The sequence below is a fragment of the Anarrhichthys ocellatus genome, unplaced genomic scaffold (genome assembly GCF_004355925.1).
Source record: "Anarrhichthys ocellatus isolate YVR2014 unplaced genomic scaffold, GSC_Weel_1.0 scaffold203, whole genome shotgun sequence".
In the NCBI taxonomy this organism is placed as follows: Eukaryota; Metazoa; Chordata; class Actinopteri; order Perciformes; family Anarhichadidae; genus Anarrhichthys; species Anarrhichthys ocellatus.
Window position 1 is genome coordinate 1 of NW_022280233.1, and position 22,045 is coordinate 22,045.

The following is a 22,045-nucleotide window of genomic DNA, read 5'->3' on the forward strand; positions in this document are numbered from 1 at the left end:
GTGTGTGTGCACGCTGCATGTTGTTGGTGTTCTCATGGGGATATAAATATGATACTGCTGCAGAACATCCAGAGCACACATGCAAGTACTACTCATACTGCTGCAGAACAACCACAGAATACACATACGAGTACTACTTATACTGCTGCAGAACAACCAGAGCACACATGCAAGTACTACTCATACTGCTGCAGAACAACCACAGAGTACACATACGAGTACTACTTATACTGCTGCAGAACAACCAGAAACTACACATGCAAGTACTACTCATACTCCTGCTACTGTTACTATTACTGCTACTACTACTAATGACACTATGTGTACTATCTCTGATACTACTGCTCTTTCCCCAAGTGTGTGTCCTGATTCCCATCACTACAGTGTTGAATATATAGTTGTACTACTTGTATTGTAATACTCAGAGTATTTAATGTTACAATAGTATGTATATATATATATATATATATATATATATATATATAACCCTAACCCTAACCCATATATATATAGATAAAATAAGTGAATGCAGTTTGATAGCTGTCAACGAGAAGTGAGTACTTCAACATAGAACATATAAATATGTGATATTACAATGTAATCAAAGTAACGTTGGCTTGATGTATTTTATTGGATAACAAGTCCAGGAACTCGACCAATCACATTGGACTTCATTAAAGGTTGTGTATTTGTGTATTTGCGTATTCGTGTATTTGTGTGTGTCCACAGGTCCAGATGTAGTCGAACATCAGATTGACAGACAGCTCTTTAGGGGGCGGAGCCTGCTGGTGGTGGTGATGTCAAAGAGAGGAGCGGGGGGGCGAGGGAAGGGGGAGCGACCTGACGCCATGGCAACTCTTCAAGCAGCCAATGAGGAGCTGAGAACCAAACTGACGGAAATCCAGATCGAACTACAACATGAAAAGAACAAGGTAAGAACTACAAACCCCGGAGTAGCATCGGGATCACTAAGAACTACGACTCACGTACAACTGATCCCAGGTCAGCCGCCTGGAGAGAGAGAAGAGTCAGGAGCTGAAGGCGGAGCATCACCGGGCAACGGTTGCCGTGACGGAGCTGAAGACCAAACTCCACGAAGAGAAGCAGAAGGAGCTGTGTGTGAGTAGAGAGACGCTACTACGGCAACACGAGATGGAGCTGATGAGAGTCATCAAGATCAAAGACGGAGAGATTCAGCGTCTCAACGGCCTGGTGCTGATGCTGAGGGACGGGTCCACGGACAAGGTGAGGGGCTGTCTGTCTGCTCATCAAGCTGTCTGTCTGCTCATCAAGCTGTCTGTTGCGGTGGAAAAAACGATTCAATAGTACCGAGTGAGTCCTATGATACTGAAATTTAGAAACATTGAGAAAAGAAGTTTGTCTTTAAACTATTTATTCTCTGCGCAGAGAAGGTTCAATCATCATACAGAGTGCAATGCGGTCTGAAGGAGGAAGGCACCCAGATTGTTGGTTGTGTACGATTTATAAAGGCCTTGAGCACATGGTGGGGTAGGAGGAGTTCATCACTAAGACATTTGGACAACAGTGACCATTCTTTGATTGACCATTGAAAGGTTCAATGGCTGCACCCTCATTCAGCTCTTATCTAAGCTGACAGTGTCATGTCCTTGATTAAGCCCCCCCCCACACACACACACAATACTACTCAACCTGAGAGGACCCTTACTGACCATGTCTGACATTGATTAACTTTGTTAATACAAAAATGGCCAAAACACTGAGTGGTCAGACAATAAAAACAGATAGATAAGTCATAGTGGATATTAGCCATCACACTGTCTCCATATCTAGCTATCTGTATACATACACACCTGTCTGTCTGCTTATCTACCTGACTTTATACACATCTACCCGTTTGTCTGCACATCTACCTGCTCATCATTAGATAATTGATATTTAGTAGAATAACTTTAGTTTTGTCTGAGTTTAAATCAGGAAGTTGCAGCTCATCCAGGTTATTAGGTCCTCAAGGCTGGTTGAAGTTTAGTGAGCTGGTTGGTTTCATCTTGATCGATAGATATAATTGAGTATCGTCTGCATAACAAAGAAAGTTTATAGTGTTTTCTGATAATATTGCCTAAAGAAAGCATATATAAGGTGAATAAGATTGGTCCAAGCACAGAATCTTGTGGAACTCCATGACTAACGTTGGTGTTCTTCGAGGTTTCATCAATTACAAACTGAGATCGATCTGATAAATAGAACTTAAAGTAGCTTAGTGCAGTTCCTTTCATGCCAATACAATTTTCCAGACTCTGGAATGTGACGGTCAATGGTGTCAAAAGGTGATTTGACTCCTCATCTTTTCATTCCTCAGGTGTGAAGAATAATTTAACTCCTCAGGTGTGAAGGAATGTTTCAGAGTCTCCATCCTGTCATTCTTCAGGTGAGGAGTGCTCTGCTGGCAGAGGTGGAGGATGCGAGGAGGAACTGGGAGGCGGAGCGTTGCCGCCTCCAGCAGGAGGTGCAGGAGCAAAGAGGAGCCAAGAGGAGCGCTGAGGAGGCTCTGACATCAGCACAGCAGGCCTGCCAGGCCCGAGCAGCTGAGCTGAGATCAGCTCATCACCATCACCAGGAGGAGCTGAACAGGACTAAGAGAGACTGTGAGAGGGAGATACGCCGACTGGTACGAGTCACTCATGACTGTTTACACACCTGAGTCACAACTAGTGATTTTAATATATAATTAATAATATAATAACATCCACAATGACCTCCATGTACAAACTAGAACACAAAGACTGGCTACACAGACTGGTACCACATACGGACCCTCATACAGAACATATCTGTGTTTAAACACTGAGCACTGTCTTTTTTTAGGAATAGAAAGCAGCTGTTTCAGGAAAGTAGTAAGTAATGTTACAGTTACATGTCAGATTGTAAGAGAAGCTTTCAGACTGAGGGAACCAGTGGTCCTGTGATTAGTTGTACTATCTCTACTGTGGAAGACTATTTATTTATATAAGGTGAATTATATCTAGTCAGCTTTGTCCAGTATGAGAGGTCTTCACCGGTCCACTCGGTTCTGAGGATCCAATAACAGTCCTGGAACACCAGTTATTCTCAGTCTAATCAGGTTTATAGGGTCTGGTTTTACTACTGCAGGTCTAATATGTCAAATACCTGATTATCTTGATACCTTGATTGAATTAATCATGTTGTTGCTTCTGCTGCTGGCGCTGGTTAAAACTCTTTGGGATCGATGGCATTTTGGATTGGGTCAAATTATCCTCGGGTCTAGTGGAGTGGGGTCTGGCTGTCTTTGAGTGGGGTCTGGCTCTAGTTGAATGGGGTCTGGCTCTCTTTGAGTGGGGTCTGGCTCTCTTTGAGTGGAGTCTGGCTAGTTGAATGGGGTCTGGCTCTCTTTGAGTGGGGTCTGGCTCTCTTTGAGTGGAGTCTGGCTAGTTGAGTGGGGTCTGGCTCTATTTGAGTGGGGTCTGGCTCTCTTTGATTGGGGTCTGACTCTCTTTGAGTGGGGTCTGGCTCTATTTGAGTGGGGTCTGTCTCTCTTTGAGTGGGGTCTAACTCTATTTGAGTGGGGTCTGACTATTTGAGTGGGGTCTGGCTCTCTTTGAGTGGGGTCTGACTCTCTTTGAGTGGGGTCTGGCTCTCTTTGAGTGGGGTCTGGCTCTCTTTGAGTGGGGTCTGGCTCTAGTTGAGTGGGGTCTGGCTCTAGTTTAGTGGGGTCTGGCTCTATTTGAGTGGGGTCTGACTGTGCTCAGATCCCCCATTGAGCCTTTCTTTGTTGAAAATTTATTTGTGAATGTTGTGTTCAGCCCCACCCCTCACCTGTGTGTCTCACTAACCTTGTTCCTTACCTGTCTGACTAATCACATCCTACTTACCTACCTACCTGCCTTACCATATGTCTCTAACCTGTGTACACGTCTGTCTTTCCAACCTGTGTGTCTACCTCTCTATATGCAGATGGATGAGATTAAGTTGAAGGACAGAGCTGTCAGTGTTTTGGATAAAGCCCTGGGGCTGCAGGCTGGACACGCTCATCGCCTCCAGCTGCAGACTCAGGCTGCTGAGCAGCAGATCGCAGCCCTGAGAGATGCACAAAGGGTTGGACTAAACTACCCTGGTCAAGCCCTTAACCCTACCCCTAACACTGCTCCTCACACCGTAAGCTCCACCTCATCCTGCTCCTACTGCATGAAATTAATTTAAACACAGCATGTTAACTTTGAAGTCATGACATTCCACGCCAGGCTCCACCTTCTTCAGAGTCACCAGGACCACTGCTCAACTAGGACTGAGCCATCCAAACACTCACTCCTTGAAGAGAAAGGTGAACCCTTTGGTCCTCAGGATCACACAATCCACTGCTCACTGTTCACCTGTCCGCCCCACCTGTGACGGCAGAAGAGGTCACATGACCAGATGAACAGCATCTTGCTGGATGAAACTTCCGACGTTACTACTTCATGACTTCCCTGACTTCCAAGTCAAGTGACAGATTCTCACTGGAAGATGTCACAAACAGTGTCAGACACTGTTCACTTTCACTTACAGATTGCACAAACATTGTGAAAAGTGAAAGTCGACATTGTCTGACAAACAGTGGAAGATTCTTTATATTTCTTCCTAGAGAGTTGATAGTCAACAGTGTGAGTGTCTGATGAGGTTTGAAACAACAGACCATGGAGCTTTGTGATTTGATGACTATCAGTAACGTCAGTAAAGTACTACAACACATCATTAAAGACCTATCCAAGGTTCCAATAGTTACACTACACTTCCACCACAATACATCATTGCAACCTCTCCAAAGTACAAATAGTACAATTACTACCACTACGACAATAAAACATCAACATACTGTGAAGCTGGGTGATTGTACAAATACTTCTATTACTACCACCTCAACAAGTCATCTGCAACTTTTCCAAATTACAATTAGTACTACTACCTCTACTTCTGCTATGAATGCCACTAGTACTACTACTACTACCACAAAACACGCAGCAGACCGTGAAGCTCTGTGATTGGCTGTTTGTCATTGAATACAACACATCATTGGTCATGAGCATACGCTGCTGTTTGATCAACTTTCTGCAGAAGCTACATGTATTCTTTGTGGAGATGACAGAAGCTCTGTGATTGTTTCTTAGTGATTGTGTTCTCTCCATATGTGCATATTGTAGCTTTGACTTTTGTTCAAAACTTGTTTTCAAACTGTCGTCCAACTTTTTTCAAGTTAATCAAAAACTGTCATCAACACTGAACATGATGACTTAAAAGAGTTATAGCAGGAAACTGAAATTCCTCTGTAATAGAATAACTGTGTGTGTGTGTGTGTGTGTGTGTGTGTGTGTGTGTGTGTGTGTGTGTGATGTGTGTGTGTAAACAGTCCCAGGAGGACCGGGACACGCGCAGGTTTCAGTTAAAAATCGCTGAGCTCAGTGCTGTAGTCAGGAAGTTGGAGGATCGAAATGCTCTGCTGTCTGAAGAACGAAACGAACTGGTAACAAACACATCACATAACATCTTTCTTCAATTGTTAATGGTAAATAGACTCATGACTCTTATTGACATTATGCAGTCCCTAGCCCATAACCCTGACCTAAACCAACAGAATCTGAGCCTTCAAAGGTCCAGCCTGAATGTCCTCACAACGCAAAATCTTCCTCAACATATATACAGTATATCTATATATATATATATATATATATATATATATACATGTCCTCACATTGCAGAAATGTCCTCACAATGTAGAAATGTCCTCACAATGTAGAACTGTCCTCACAATGCAGAACTGTCCTCACAATGTCGAAATGTCCTCACAATGTAGAACTGTCCTCACAATGTAGAAATGTCCTCACAATGCAGAAATGTCCTCACAATGCAGAACTGTCCTCACAATGTAGAAATGTCCTCACAATGCAGAAATGTCCTCACAATGTAGAAATGTCCTCACATTGCAGAAATGTCCTCACAATGTAGAACTGTCCTCACTCCTAAGGTCTAAAACCCAAAGTGGTTCTCACAAAGATATACACTCTTTAACACCAAACACCCTTGCTCTGGCTGTACTATAGATATTTTTCTTTATTTTATGTATATTGTATATGTTCTGTATTTTCTGCACTGTCTTTTTTCTACATTATGTGAACTTTGTGTTCTCTCTATATTTGCTGTATTTTATTTTGCCTTCTGCAGCTGAAGCGTCTGCGAGAGACAGAGAGTCAGTTTCTTCCTCTTCTGGACAAAAACAAATGTCTGAGCAGGAAGAACGAGGATCTGGATCTCACGTTGCGTCGCCTCGACAACAAGCTTCGCTTCGTCACCCAGGAGAACATGGAGATGGTAACTATGGTAATCAGAATCACCTTTATCGGCACATACAAGGACTTTGACTCGCTAGGGAAAAGGCCAATAAAGCTGTGCAAATAAAGGTCGATAACAAACAGGACTGTTGTGTACACAAGTGGTGAAACAATAGGGCAGTTCTGACTCAGCGGGTCATCCTTCAATCAGAGGATCGGAGGTTCGATCCCCGTCTCCTCCAGTCCATCTCCATGTGTCCTTGGGCAAGACACTGAACCCCAAAGTGCTTCCGTAGTCTGTGCCTATGAATGTATGAATGTTAGATTGTCCCGATGGGCAGGTGACACCTTACATGGTAGCCCCTGTCAGTGTATGAACGGGTGTGAATGGGTGAATGATGACCTGTAGTGTTAAAGCACTTTAAATGGTCGGAAGACTAGAAAATAAACTACGTACGGTCCATTTACCATCTACCAATAGGTGTGAATATAAAGGTTGTATAAATATATATATATAAAAGCCACAATGACCAACAATAAAATAGAAATAAAAGGTCTATATACAAGTCAAGTGTTCTGTAAGTTGTACTATACAAATAGTGCAGATAAATAAATAGAATAGAATAGAATAGAAAATAAATACTGACTGGGTATATATGTACTGGATGATTATGTTCCAGTAAAGATGACTTCATACTGTCAATACGATGTGTAAGATGTAAGTATATTTACATGTAATATGTGCATATATAGCAGCAGCTCGTCCATCTTGTGGAACAGAGAGCAGCTGTTCATCAGATGTATTGACGTGCAGTTCAAAATCCCCGCTGCTGCAGTTTAAATAGTGCTCCAACCCGTTTCCCCCGTCTGCGTCTCACTAAAGTTCACTACAATTTTCCAGTTGGATAAAAGCTGGGAAAAAAATGGACAAATTCCTTATTGGATGTTGAAAAGTTCCTCCTTGGCAAATGTAACCAGAGAAGAAGAGCAGAAAAGTGAATGAACAAACAAAGGCTGCCATCTTAATAAGACCACAACATGACCCCTGACCCTGTGGTCCTGGACCTGTAATCACTAACACTCTGAGAGCTCGGTCACACTCAAACCAGCAGTCAAGTCAATCCATCATTTTGTCAAACAATAGTTCAATTTATTATGTATAGCCTAAAATCACAAATTCTCCTCAGAGGGCTTTACAATCCTCTGTCCTTTGACCCTCACATCGGAACCGGAATCAGACTTGTTGACATCTTAGATTAAAAAACTTTATTTATTTTTGTTCTGTAGAACACTGAGGCATCCTGAGTCTCTCTTACCATATAACAAGTATTATGACATAGAACAAAGTAATTTTTGGAGAGAAGATTAGAATCATTGCAATGATTATACACTGGCTTATGAGAGTAGTAATTGATTAGTATTAGACAGTAGTTGCTATGGTAAAAGCAGCTTTTGTTTTGGTCCTCAGAGGAGACCGAGTTCTTTAAACGACCTGGACCGCAGCCACTCCAACAGTTACCATGGTTACAGCCAGGATGAGAGAGAGATGGAGTTTCTACGTTTACAAGTTCTGGAGCAACAGCACATCATCGACGACTTGTCCAAGGTACTTAAACTACTACTACTACTACTACTTATACTACTACTACTACTACTACTACTTTTAATACTACTACTACAACAGCACATCATCGACGACTTGTCCAAGGTACTTATACTACTACTACTACTACTCCTACTACTTTTAATACTACTACTACAACAGCACATCATCGACGACTTGTCCAAGGTACTTATACTATTACTACTACTACTACTTTTAATACTGCTACTACAACTTTACACCAGTATTTTCAGTGTTGCTTTGCAGTTTCAGCTGGCAGCATTTTCTTGTTATATATTAAAGTTCCAAGAGGAAACTGAAAGGGGAAAAAGTCACAATTACAAATCTCTCCGCTACTCCAGCACCATGGACAGCACCATCGATTTATCAAAACCCAGCACAGCTGATAGATTCTAACCTGCTGATGTTTCACAGTTGTTGAAGAAACAATATTTAAATAAAACTCTTTGTGTTTTCAGGCTCTGGAGACAGCTGGTTATGTAAAGAATGTTATAGTAGGTATTGATGAGCACTACGTCTACTGTGTGTGATGTCATTCATTAAGGAATGTGACACTAACACTGAGCAGGAGAATAAATTACCTGAAGGAGACAAAAATCAGCTAAAAGAGTTAATATTGGACTTAAATGTATCATTCCAACACAAATCCTGATGAATGAACTATTATATGTATGAATGAATGAACGAATATATGAATGAATATATGAATGAATAAATGAATATATAAATGAATGAACAAATGAATAAATAAATGAATAAATAAGTAAATGAATATATGAATGAAAGACTATAAGTGAAATGAAAATAATTAATTAATATACGAATGAATATATGAATGAATAAATGAATGAATGAATGACTGATCTAACTGCGTGTTTCCTTCAGGAGAGAGACATGTTACTGAGACACAGACGTCAAGAATCAGTCAGGAGGAAACGAACCTTCAAAGCCTGCAGGGTAAGAACGTCATCAAGCTTTCAAACTTCTTTCCTCTTCTCTTGTTCTCCTGGTCTGTTGTTCTCTTGTTAACTTGTTCTCCTGTTGTCTTGTTCTCCTTCTCTTTTCTTCTCTTGTTCTCTTGTTCTAATTTTCTCCTGTTCTCACACAGGTCATAGAGACGTTCTATGGCTATGATGAGGAAGTGTCTGTGGACTCTGATGGATCATCTTTGTCATTTCACACCGACAGAACTCCTGATACAGAAACAGACGAGGTACACGTACACACAGACACACACACATACACACAAACACAGACACACATTCACACAGACGCAGACACACACACACATGCACACATACAAACACAAAAAGAGTGTATTTGGATACTGCACTACTTGACTCAGCTAGAACAGACTCAGTATTTTGTTCTTGCCTTTACAAGTTATTACCTGTACCTAGGCTGCTTCAGTGTTAGTGCTTTTGCAGTTTCTGCTGGTGTAAGGGAGGTGTGATTTAGTTTCTCCTGGTCAATTGCTCTGCTAAGTTCCAGGGAGTGGCTTGCACTCCTGGCAGACAATGAGCAATCAGTAGGTAGCTGTCCTTCAGCACTGCTGGGGGTTGGAAGCATCAGGCAAACAAAGGGAACAGGGCGACTTTTTCAAGCCCGACTTCGTCAAGCAAAGACTTCTCGAGCGTGTACTTGCGGGTCAGTAATCTGTTTATATTGACTACCATGTGTTTGCATCCTATTTCTGTCCGTTCCTCTGTCCGGTGGTCACGTAGACGTTGGGTCACTCCCAGGTGCCGTGACCCCACTAATCTCATCTGTCCTACTCTCTCAGCTCATGGCGAGCAAGTGGTGGCAGGGGGGCTTTGGAATTGCCAGTCGGCAGTGCCGAAAGCTGAGTTAATCTCAGGCTACGCATCCTTGCTCTCCCTCGACTTTCTTGCTTTAACTGAGACCTGGATCACACCAGAAAACACCATCACACCCGGAGCTCTGTCAGATGTGTACTCTTTCTCTCACACTCCCAGAGCTGCAAGGCGGGGTGGTGGTACTGGCCTGCTAATTTCCCCAAAATGGAAATACTCTCTTGTCTCTGTTCCACAGTTCTCCCATCCTCTTTCGAATGTCATGCTGTTACTGTCACTTATCCAGTCAAGCTCACCATTGCTGTTGTGTATCGCCCACCAGGCCCCCTTGGTGAATTCCTGGAGGAGCTTGACATTAGTCTTGCACTTCCATGACGATGGCTCCGCACTCATCCTGCTCGGCGACTTCAACCTCTTCTTTCCTTCCTCTCCTCCTTTGACCTTTCCCACTCCCCTTCTCCTCCTACCCACAAGGCCGGCAACCAGCTGGATCTTATCTTCACTAGACACTGTTCTACTGCTAACCTCTCCGTCACTCCCCTCCAGCTCTCTGACCACTATTTCATGTCCTACTCCCTCTGCCTCTCCTCTCCCCCCGTACTTCCTCCACCTACCCACATGGTTTCTACCCATAGTCATCTTAGATCCCTCTCCCCATACCTCTGCTCTCCCTGACCCAGAATCCTTCTCTCTCCTATCCCCTGATACTGCTACTGACTTTCTCCTCTCAACCCTTTCCTCTTCTTTGGACGTCTGTCCCTTCACCTCCAGGCCTGCACGGCCAACTCCATCTGCCCCATGGCTGTCGGACTCAGTGCGTACTGACAGACGGAGCCTGTCAGTGCCTCCATTTAGCTGAGCGTAAATGGAGAAAAGGCAAACTCCCGGAGGACCTTCTTAACTTCCAATCTCTTCTTTCCACTTTCTCCTCCTCTCTATCTACTGCTAAAACTGCTTTCTTCCGCTCTAAAATCCTAACCTCTGCTTCCAATCCTAAAAAAGTCTTTGAAACTTTCTCTTCACTCCTCCAACCCCCTCCCCCTCCTCCTACTTCCTCCCTTCTCCCTGATGATTTTGCCAACTTCTTTGACAAGAAGGTGGGTCACTCGACTGAGACAGCCCTCCTTGCGGTGACAGAGTCGCTTCACGCCGCGAGAACGAACTCTCTCTCCTCTGTCCTGATTATCCTGGACCTGTCTGCCGCGTTTGACACGGTGAACCACCAGATCCTCCTCTCCACCCTCGAGGGGATGGGCGTCTCAGGCTCTGCACTCTCCCTGTTTGCATCCTACCTGACAGGTCGATCCTACCAGGTGACATGGAGGGGGGCCGTGTCGGAACCACGCATGCTGACTACGGGGGTTCCACAAGGTTCAGTTCTGGGCCCCCTTCTCTTCTCGCTCTACACAGCATCTCTTCATGACTTCTCTTGCCATTGTTATGCCGATGACAACCCGCTGGTCTTGTCATTTCCCCCCGGTGACACTCAAGTGGAGGCACACATCGCTGCGTGCTTGGCTGACATCTCGAAGTGGATGGCGACACACCACCTGAAGCTCAACCTGGACAAAACCGAGCTACTGTTCCTTCAGGGGAAGGGTTGCCCGCACCGAGACCTGTCCATCACCATTGATGATACCGTGGTGATGCCAACTCGGACTGCAAGGAATCTGGGTGTGACCCTGGACGACCAACTGTTGTTCTCAGCAAACGTTGCATCGGTTACACGCTCCTGCAGATTCCTGCTCTACAACATCAGGAGGATTCGCCCCTTCCTCACTGACAACACGGCGCAGGTGTTCATCCAGGCTCTTGTCATCTCCCGCCTGGACGACTGCAACTCACTACTTGCCGGAGCCCCGGCGTTGCCCATCAGACCTCTGGAGCTTGTCCAGAAAGCTGCAGCTCGTCTGGTGTTCAATCACCCCAAGTTCTCCCACACAACTTCCCTTCACCGTTCTCTACACTGGCTCCCTGTAAGAGCTTGCATCCAGTTTAAGACTCCAGTGCTAGCCTACAGGGCAGTGAAAGGAACAGCTCCTTTCTATCTCCAGGCCATGGTCAAGCCCTACACCCCCGCCCGACCACTTCACTCTGCTGCCTCGGGGCGATCGGTTGCCCCGTCGCTCAGAGGTCCCTGCGGCCGATCGACCCGGTCACGCCTTTTTTCTGTCCTGGCCCCACAGTGGTGGAATGAACTCCCAACTGACGTCAGGACAGCAGAGTCGCTGCCCATCTTTCATCAGGCTGAAAACTCACCTCTTCAAGAAGTACTACCCTGAGCCTTCCACTCACCACTTACTGTATTCATACTAGTTTGTTTCACTCATTGTATTCATACTAGTTTGTTTCTGTACTTCTGCTCTGGTTTATGCTCTTAGATGCTTGTTTAAAGGAGATGCACTTATGACTTCTGGTGACTAGTAGTTCTCTTACCGACGTTGAATACATTTATTATAAGTTGCTTTGGATAAAAGCATCTGCTAAATGACTGTAATGTAATGTAAACACACACAGACATACACACACACACACACACACACACACACACACACACACACACACATACACAGATACAGAAACACCTAGACCCTGTTCAGGTCTCTGGTGGGTCAGTCTATTGGGTCTGGTTGCACCATCTAGACTTAATCCTTGTTCTCGCTAAGACTCGTCCTAAATGTTATTCAGGAGCAGGTTTCAAGTCAAAATCAAGGTTGTTTCCATAGTAAAGACTTTGACACTGATTGTGATTGTAAGACGTCTTGTATATCGATTCTACATCAAGCGGTCTTTTAGAGGGCCGAGTTTTTCAGGACAGAAGCTAATTTACAAGGATGAGGAGTTGATTGAAAGGTTGACTTTCTGTAGGAGAGAGACGTCTTAATTATGAGAGGTTTTTAATTTTGCTGGCTAACCCTAATCACTCTGAGGACTCTGATGACTCTGAGGACTCTGAGGACACTGATGACTCTGAGGACCAGCAGTCAAACAGCAGCCATGCCGCCACTTGACCATTTGTTAAGCAAGGCATTAAAGTCCTAAAGCACAGGATGTTTGTTGGGGGGGGATGTTACTGGTTCTGTTACTGGTTCTGTTACTGGTTCTGTTACTGGTCTCAACTCCCCTGTATGTCCAGTACATTGTGGAATTGACAATAAAGCAAACTTTTCTGTTACTGGTTCTCTTACTGACTCGTTTGTGGGTTTAAGGTGTGTGTGCGTGAGGAGGAGGAGTTCCGTTACCGTCAGCTGACTCAGGAGTATCAGGCGCTGCAGCGAGCGTACGCTCTGCTGACGGAGACGAGCGGAGTGAACTACGATGCTGAGAAGGAGATCAAGGTGACTCAAACCCTGAGCAACAGGTCGATGGTTCTATTCTGTGTCATGAAACAAAGTACCAACATGTTGATGGTTCTATTCCCTGTCTTACAGACCAGAGAGCAGTTGCTAACTGAAATCAGTCAATATCAAACCAGAGTTGCAGACCTGGAGTCCGCACTGAAACAACAAGGACTGGTAACACACACACACACACACACACTGTGAATGTAATAGCAATATGTATTACTATGAAGCAGGATTTGGGGTTAACGAGGTAACTTCAGGTATAAACCTGGGTTTTCAAGGGTTTTTCAAATTGATACTTTTTTATTGGAGATTAATTATGACCTGTTTAAATTCCTAACACTACTAGCTCTCAGCAATTCATAACACATAGCTAAAATCTGATTGGAATCTGATTCTGATTCAAACAAAAAAAAAAAGCTGCGCAGCATTTTAATGTTGATTTAGAATTAAAATGTCAATGACTTGAACAAAGCCTCAAAGCTTGTTTGGTACAGCCTTACTCATAAGAGATGAAAATAAGCCTCCTGGGTAGCAAATAAAAAAAATAAATAAGGTATATTTTTAGTGGTTTGCTGTCATGTTGATTTGAACATCTTCTAAACATCTAACTTCTGGTGACACTGCTGTCTATCTGCCTGTCTTTCTGTCCGTCCATCTGTCTGTCTGGCTTTCTGTCTATCTGTCTCTCAGGATGTGAAGTGGGTGGAGGAGAAGCAGGCATTGTATCAAAGGAATCAAAAGCTGGTGGAGAAGGTGAAGCAAACACATAAGAAACAATGAGATCATTCAGTGTGAGGATATCAGTATCCAGCAATAAGCATCCATAAATCCACTTAAAAATCACAGAAAAAATACTGATCATGTTTCTTCAGCATCAAAGTAATCCAGCTGTAGTAGTCCATCCATGTGGACCCAGATCATTGAGACACTTTGAATACAAGGAAACTAAAACGTAACTCACAGCTAACTCACTGTGTCCATGGCAACAGTATACTTCATGTTTACATCCCTCAAAGCATGATGGGAAATACATTTCAACTTCCTGGACCCAGAGCATAACTATGTCCCAAATAAGACACTGAATAGCAACAATAAATGATAATAATAACAAAAGAAGAAGAAGAATTAATGGAATAAAACCATACATTTTTCTCGATAGATATTAGTGTGACTCGTTTTAATATAGGAAGATATATATATATTATATATGATATAAACACACAGAGACATACAGCATTATATGACAATGTTTTCATCATTGTTTCTGGCTCTGTACATATTTGTAAATATACGTGTATATATACATATATATATACGAATATATACGTGTATATATATATATATTTTTGTGATGTTTACAGGTGAAGCAAATGGAAGGTGAAGAGCTGCAGCTGGAAAATGAAATCCAGGATGTCAGAGATCAGAACGAACTCCTGGAGTTTCGGATCTTAGAGCTTGAGGTAAACAAGACAGACGTAAACAACAACATAAACAAACAGTCATAACATACATAAACTACAACAAGTTAAAACTGTCATCACAGACATAAACTACAAGTTAAAACATTCAAACGAAAGTTACGAATGTAACTACGGTTCTATGAATCCTGGATGACTGCCAGAGGCAATGCTTAACACTGGATATCTTCTGTCTCGCGCCTGCGCAAGTCGAGTATTTATACCAACAAAGTCACCTGTGACCTCGGATGACCCCCGTCGTCTATAAGTTCTGGTGTCATCCTGAGATCAGTCCTATGGAATATTCTCGCAAGTTCACGGGATTCCGAGTGACCAAGAACTCTGGTGGTCATCCAGGATTCATAGAACCGTAGTTACATTCGTAACTTTCATTCTATTTCATCCTTACTGACCGCCAGAGGCAGTGCTTAACACTGGATAACTTATATCAACAGAGTCACAAGGAATCACCGTAACTACCTCGTATAGCTCCGGCAGAGGAAATTGGACAAAGAACCCTCCCCAGTGGGTGAGGGGTGGCAACGTTAACTCTGTAGTGTTTGGTGAATGTGCTCGGTGATGCCCATGAGGCCGCAGCACATACTGTATATCCTCCACAGGCACACCTCTCAGGGCTGCCCCTGATGTGGAGACACTTTTGGTAGAGTGGCCCTTCACCCCGGGTGGCCGAGCGCGGTCGCTCGCCTTGTATATATAGGCAATGGCCTCCACTATCCAGTGGGATAGGCGTTGTTTTTTAGAAGGAGCACAGCCCTTCTTAGGCTCACCATAGCTGATAAAGAGCTGCTCTGACCGCCATATGCAGGCGGTGGCTTCCACATAAGATCTGAGGGCACAGCAGCCTTGACCTCCTGATGGGGTGGTCAAACCTCGTGAGCTGGGTAGGCTGGTTGATATGTGAGCGTGTCAACACCCTTGGGAGAAACGCTGCATTAGGCCACAAAGTGACACCCAGGCCATCTGAGTTCCACCTCAGACATGATTCTTTCACCGACAGGGCATGCAGCTCGCCCCCACGTTGAGCTGAAGTGACGGCAAGGAGAAAAAACGTTTTGGCCGATAGCCATCTTGGCTCCGCCTGTGCCAGGGGTTCAAAAGGAGACAAGCATAGGGTGTCCAGTACCAAGGGTAGATTCCATGCAGGGGCCTTCGGGGAGCTCGGGGATGCAATCGCAGAGCCCCTTTTTAGGAAGAGGGACACCAGTCTGTGGCTCTCTCCTGTGTCATTGTCGACCTTAGTATGCTGCCCCAAATAGTGGCCACGTATACTCCAAAGGTAGAGGGAGACCGGCCCTTATCTAGGAGGGACTGTAGAAACTCGGTACAGCAGGCACGTGGCACTGCACTGGGACCTTGTTCTGAGCCGCACACCAGTCAGAGAACAGCTTCCACCTGTTTTCGTACTGCAGGCAGGTAGATCGCGCCCTGGCATTCAGAATAGTCAGTCTGACTGGTTCTATGCAGCCACTCAGCATCCGGTCGGGCCCTCCCGGGGCCAGACCCATAGTTGAAGGCGGCAGGGATTGGGATGCCAAATCCGACCTTCTAGTTGCGACAGGAGGTCCCCTCTGTCGGGGAAGAACTCTGACAAGTGTTGGCAAGATCAGAGGGAATGGTGGAAAGGCATAAAGAAGATCCTCTGGCCACGTGTGAGCCAGGGCATCTTGACCCAGAGGACTGGTCCTCTCCGTCAGGGAGACCCAGTGGGGGCAGTGGGTCGACAACACGTCTGGATGCAGCCACCACTCTCCCGGTGGAGGCTTGTGATGGAACAGGAAAACCAGGTCAGCCAGTCGTCTAAGTACGGCAGTATTTTCACGCCCTGTGATTGCAGGGGGAAAGGACGGCAGTAACACACCCTGTAAACACCCGTGGGGAGAAGGGAGAGTCCGAATGGAAGCACCCTGGACTGACAGTGGGGGCCTTAAAAGGCAAAATAAAGAAACTGCCTGTGGTGATGCACCATGGGAACATGGGAATAGGCGTCGACAGACGTGAACCACTCTCCCTTGCGAATCTGCTGCTGGGAGAAAAAAAAAACGACAGCCGGCCCGGAGACATCATCTCCTGGTGAGGCCCGTGGCGGCTACTGGAGTAAGCTGGAGGCTGAAAAAACGGCCTTGGGGAGGCCAAAGTGGGACCCCTAGGTCTGCGGGGTGCAGGGATGTCCCTGCAAAGATCAGATGACTGCTGCCTGGTCTGGCTAGCTTCAACAGTTCGCTGAAGTGCCTGTATAGCAGCTGACCCGAACAGCTCACCAGGTTCCAGTGGGACAGTACGGAGGGTCCTCCTACATGTCTCAGACAGGGATGACTGCGCCAGCCAAACCTGGCGGTGAGTCTGGACCAGGGTGGACATCATACGTCCAAGTTCCCTCGACATGAGCGCAAACGCCTGCAATGAAGCATTGCTGAGGCTGGAGGCGGAAGCATCGAAAGTAGCCTGCTGCAGAGAAGCTGTGAGGGTAAGCATGAGGTGGGAGAGGGAGTTGCCGATACGGTTCACAGCGCTGCTGTGTCATAAGCCCTGGATAGCAGGTCATCTTTGACTCGACGTTGGGGTCGAAGGCACCTGGCATCGGGCCTCAGAGTCACCTCAGGGGAAACTATGAGGGACGCAATAGTCAGCTAAATGGCTGGCATACATGCAAGGCCAAATTTTGCCACCTCCTGCATGGTCGTCAGGGTTCGGCCATCTGATGTAAGGCGGGAGAGAGCCCTGGTGTCTCTCCAGCATGCACGCAACTCCCTCAGATATTCCTCGGAGGGAGGAACAGAAAAGGTGGTGAGGGCGGGAAGGCGCCTGAAGACGGCACTCGCAGGCGGAAGTTCCGGCTGCTGTGTATCCCACTTCGGCCAGCCTAGCAGACCTTACTGCTCAAGGCATGATGCCGCAGGTCCTGCCTGGGTTCTCCGAGAGGCCCTCCCTCAGATGCTCGAGGCTAAGGCAAGAGGTCATGGCTGTCCTCAGGCTGAAGAGGAGCTATACAGGTCCTACAGCCGGGAGAGTTTAACATGGCCTTGATTCTGGAGGAACCCTTGTCCCACTAGTTGATGCGGAATTCTAAGTCAGTCTGAGCGGGAGTGCTCTGCTGAATGTTGAGAGAATATGCAGGGGGCAGTCAGAGGGGAGTGATCTCTTCGGACACTCTCAGATATTGGTGTCCCACCAGTTAGCTTGAGCGAGAGCACTCTGCCACTGTGGAAACAGGCCAAAAAAAACCCAGTCCTTACAGTGAAAGGGGAGCGAGGACACTCTCTTTGCTAGGACAGTCGCTGTAACTAGTTAGTGTCCCACCAGGTTAGCCTGAGTGAGGACACTGCCAACTGCGACAGCCGTAATGCGTAAAAAGCATCAATGGATACATCAATGTTGATTTAGTATAACTAGCATCTCACCGAGTTAGCCTGAGCGAGGACACTCTGCTAACTATGATAGTCGTAATGCTTCAAAGTCGATGGACACAGTCCCAGTATCAGCTTTGTCTAGCTAGCTTCCTACTGAGTTAGCCTGAGCGAAGACACTGCTAACTGTGAAAACTGTCAGATTTTAAAAATTAAATCTCAATGGACACAATGTCAATGTCGATCTAGTCGAACTAGTCTCTCACCAAGTTTGCCTTAGCGGGCACACTCTGCCAACTGTGAAGGGCGGGCCGACAGCGTAAATTCTACGCTCTCGTTAGCACGCCACTCGATTAGCTAGAGCGGAAGCGCTCTGCCAACCGTGGAAAACGAACAACGGTTATAGAAAACAATGTTAATCGATCTCACCGATTGCTGTCTTCACGACTTAGGTGGCCCTTATCAGACTGGTGATGACCGATGATAGGGGCCTCCGCCAGTCGATGATCCGAACGACAAAACACGCCACTCCCTCCTAAGAGGGACAGCTTATCGCAGCCTTTGGAGGGCGAGAGATCCGCAACTCCGACCGGTGGTCACAAGGCTACAGCGACAAGCTCCAATATGTCTTGATCGTAGACCTTTGTTTAAGCTTATGCTACCATGGTAGCTAGCCTGCGTAGCGAGAAGATGAAAAAAGGACTGATCTCAGGATGACACCGGAACTTATAGACGACGGGGGTCATCCAAGGTCACAGGTGACTTTGTTGATATAAATACTCGACCTGCGCAGGCGCGAGACAGAAGATATCCAGTGTTAAGCACTGCCTCTGGCGGTCAGTAAGGATGAAATAGAACAGATGTAAACAACAACAAGTTAAAACAATCAGAGATATAAACAACGACAACAAGTTAAAACATTCAGACAGATGTAAACAACAACAACAACAAGTTAAAACACACTGACACCTGTGTCTCTGTTTCTATGGAAACCATGTTTACTGTTCAGGAGAGAGAGCGACGCTCACCTGCCATTAACTTCCAACAACTCCATTTCCCAGAAGGCCTCAGTCCCCTACAAATCTACTGCGAGGCAGAGGGAGTCCCTGTGAGTAACCCTACACCTGATGACACATGAGGCCTTTGTCATTTTCTAGTTTGTGCATCCTTCATTCTTTTCCTTGCCTCCTCTCCTCATGCTAAGTCCCGTCCACGGGGTGAAGCAAGCTGAAGAGTGAGGGAAGAGATATGAGGACTCGAACCCGTCATTTTAAATAGACATCAAATAAGTATGATGAGTCACAGCTGCATCATCTGGTCTTTATTATTTTATGATCTCTTTAAGATAAGCATCAGTGTTCATGACAACATATATGTTTACATTAAATTCTGTCTATATGACAACATGAAATACAAACACATTAATGCTGAACACTAGAGAATGTTTATTGACATAATATTTAGACATATTCAGTCTGTTTGCACTTGTAAACATCGTGTCAGGATTAAAGTAGATGAATTGGATAAGAGAAAAAGATATCAAGATGAATGTCATGAAAGAAAGTGGTTCAAACAGAGACTTATCAGGTGCTACACAAACGGTGAAGTGCAGAGAGTTTGATCATCTGAACACACTGTCATGGTCTCGCCTCTTTTATTTGTCCCGTGGCCCACAGGACTTCCACAAAGGAGATCCCTGTGTTTCCTCACTTAAAGCTCCTCCGGATCGCTTCCTCTCTCATTGAGATTTTGCAATTGGGATCTTGTTCAAAATGAAGCACTGAGATTAAATTTGGGGCCACAAGCCGGAGGAGCGAGGAGAGAAGGAGGCACAAAATAGAGAAATAAGAAGAGCCCTGTAAATACACCTGAATACACCTACAAACACCTGAGCTCACCTGAGTAGTTATTAGTTATCCTGAATGATGTTTATTATTTTCCCTCAGGACATTGCGATCAGTGAGTTGATGAAGAAGCTGGACATTCTGGGAGATAACGCCGTAAGTGTATGTTGAATTTAATTTGTACATGTATGTGTTTTCAATAGTAAAGTCAATCAATTTGGATCTGGACTTCATCTTCTGTCATCAGAAGCAGCAGATCTCTTCGTTCAGTTCTGTTTATTTGGACCTAAACCTGCAGAAGCTCCTTTTATTTAACACTGTTTCCTCTGCAGTGGTTAATCCATGAAACCAACCAGTGTCTCCCCTCATCTTTCTGCTGTTATACTGATATGTGACTGGTCTGATGAAAACTCGGTTACTTTACCATGAAAACACATTGATGTCCCATTATTGACAAACAGATGAGTAAAAACAGAAGGATTTTTCTGAATCCAAAACTTGTTGTTCACGTGTTATTTACATGTTAATTTATTCCTTTTGGCATGTTATTGAAATGTTGCTGATGTGGTGTTGCTGTGGTATTAACATGCTGCTAACGTGTTGACTTGTTACATGTTATTCAAATGTTAATATAAATTTTGAGGCGTTATCTTCCAGTTGCTGTCGGTATGTTGAGGTGTAATTTATATGTTGCTGACGAGTTGTTCACGTGTAATTTACATCTTGCTGACAGGTTGTTGACGTGTTATTAACATGCTGCTAACGTGTTGACTTGCTATTTACATGTTATTCACTTGTTATTTATGGTTAGGGTGCTGAGGGGTTGCTGATGTGTCTTTTAAGTTATTTACCTGTTAATTACATCTTATTGATGTGTTATTAACATGGTATTTACATGTTATTCACTTGTTATTTACATGTTGCTGACACATTGTTGACGTGTTAATTAGATGTTGCTGACACATTGTTGACGTGTTATTAACATGTTGACGTGTTGATATGTTATTTACATGTTGCTGAGGGGTTTGCTGACGTGTCTTTTAAGTTATTTACCTGTTAATTACAACTTATTGACATGTTATTAACATGTTATTTGCACATTGTTGACGTGTTATTCAGGTGGTGACGTATTGTTGATGTGTTATTAACATGGTATTTAGATGTTCATGTGTTATTTACATGTTGCTGACAATTGTTGACGTGTTAATTAGATGTTGATGTGTTATTAACATGTTGTAGACGTGTTGTGTATATGTTATTTACATGTTGCTGAGGGGTTGCTGACATGTCTTTTTAGTTATTTACCTGTTAATTACAACTTATTGACATGTTATTAACATGGTATTTACATGTTCACTTGTTATTTAGATGTTGGTAACGTTATGTTGACGTGTTATTAACATGTAGACATGCTATTTAGGTGTTGCTGAGGTGTTGTTAAGGTTTTATTTAAATATTGTTGACGTGTTGTTGACATGGTGTTTACATGTTGCTAAGGTGTTATTGACGTGTCATTAATCAGAATCAGAACCGTTTATTGCCGTGGTATGTTGAACATACAAGGAATTTGACATGACAGGAGGTGCATAACATTTAACAATCAACAACAATCAACACAGTGCAAAGCAGAACCATATTAAGTTTTACAGAAAAATGTAAAATAAAGTAAAATATAAGATAAAGTGCACAAACAAACAGATAACAGGACTATAGAAAATTGTCCTGGGGATGACAGAGTCAGTGGGGGTCCCGGGCTCTGTTAATGAGCCCGACTGCAGATGGGAAGAAACTGTTCATGTGTCCTGAGGTCTTGGTCCTGATGGACCTCAGCCTCCTGCCAGATGGAAGGGGCATGAACAGTTTCTGTCCAGGGTGAGAGGGGTCGGCTACAATCTTTCTTACTCGCTTCAGGGTCCTTGAAGTGAACAAGTCCTGGAGGGACAGCAGATTGCAGCCAATCACCCTCTCAGCAGAACGAATGATGCGCTGCAGCCTGCCCTTGTCCTTGGCAGTGGCTGCAGCGTACCAGACCGTGATGGAGGAGCAGAGGATGGACTCAACGATGGCTGTGTAGAAGTGCACCATCATTGTCTTTGCCAGGTTGAATTGCTTCAGCTGCCTCAGGAAGTACATCCTCTGCTGAGCCTTCTTGGTGATGGAGCTGATGTTAAGCTCCCACTTGAGGTCCTGGGATATGATGGAGCCCAGGAAGCGGAAGGACTCCACCGCGTCGAGAGGGGAGTCACACAGGGTGATAGGGGGAGTCACACAGGGAGATAGGGGGAGTCACACAGG

General features: G+C 44.7%; 1 protein-coding gene across 9 annotated transcripts in view; it reads left to right on the forward strand.

The window, feature by feature from the left end:
• Positions 1-486: 486 nt before the first annotated feature.
• The window catches only part of jakmip3 (Janus kinase and microtubule interacting protein 3), a 39,275-nt gene continuing 17,716 nt past the window's right edge, over positions 487-22,045 (forward strand). For 4 of the 9 annotated variants that reach the window (XM_031878794.1, XM_031878791.1, XM_031878792.1 and 1 more), the window contains exons 1-16: positions 487-932; positions 1,003-1,245; positions 2,408-2,647; positions 3,952-4,152; positions 5,381-5,494; positions 6,193-6,348; positions 7,768-8,088; positions 8,382-8,417; positions 8,809-8,880; positions 9,032-9,136; positions 12,947-13,075; positions 13,169-13,252; positions 13,775-13,837; positions 14,446-14,544; positions 18,916-19,014; positions 19,853-19,912. In XM_031878794.1, coding sequence (XP_031734654.1) covers positions 798-932; positions 1,003-1,245; positions 2,408-2,647; positions 3,952-4,152; positions 5,381-5,494; positions 6,193-6,348; positions 7,768-8,088; positions 8,382-8,417; positions 8,809-8,880; positions 9,032-9,136; positions 12,947-13,075; positions 13,169-13,252; positions 13,775-13,837; positions 14,446-14,544; positions 18,916-19,014; positions 19,853-19,912 — 2,157 coding nt within the window. In that variant the 5' untranslated portion in view covers positions 487-797. The remainder of the gene's footprint in view (positions 933-1,002; positions 1,246-2,407; positions 2,648-3,951; positions 4,153-5,380; positions 5,495-6,192; positions 6,349-7,767; positions 8,089-8,381; positions 8,418-8,808; positions 8,881-9,031; positions 9,137-12,946; positions 13,076-13,168; positions 13,253-13,774; positions 13,838-14,445; positions 14,545-18,915; positions 19,015-19,852; positions 19,913-22,045) is intronic. The other 5 variants (XM_031878795.1, XM_031878797.1, XM_031878798.1 and 2 more) reach the window with 5 other exon arrangements.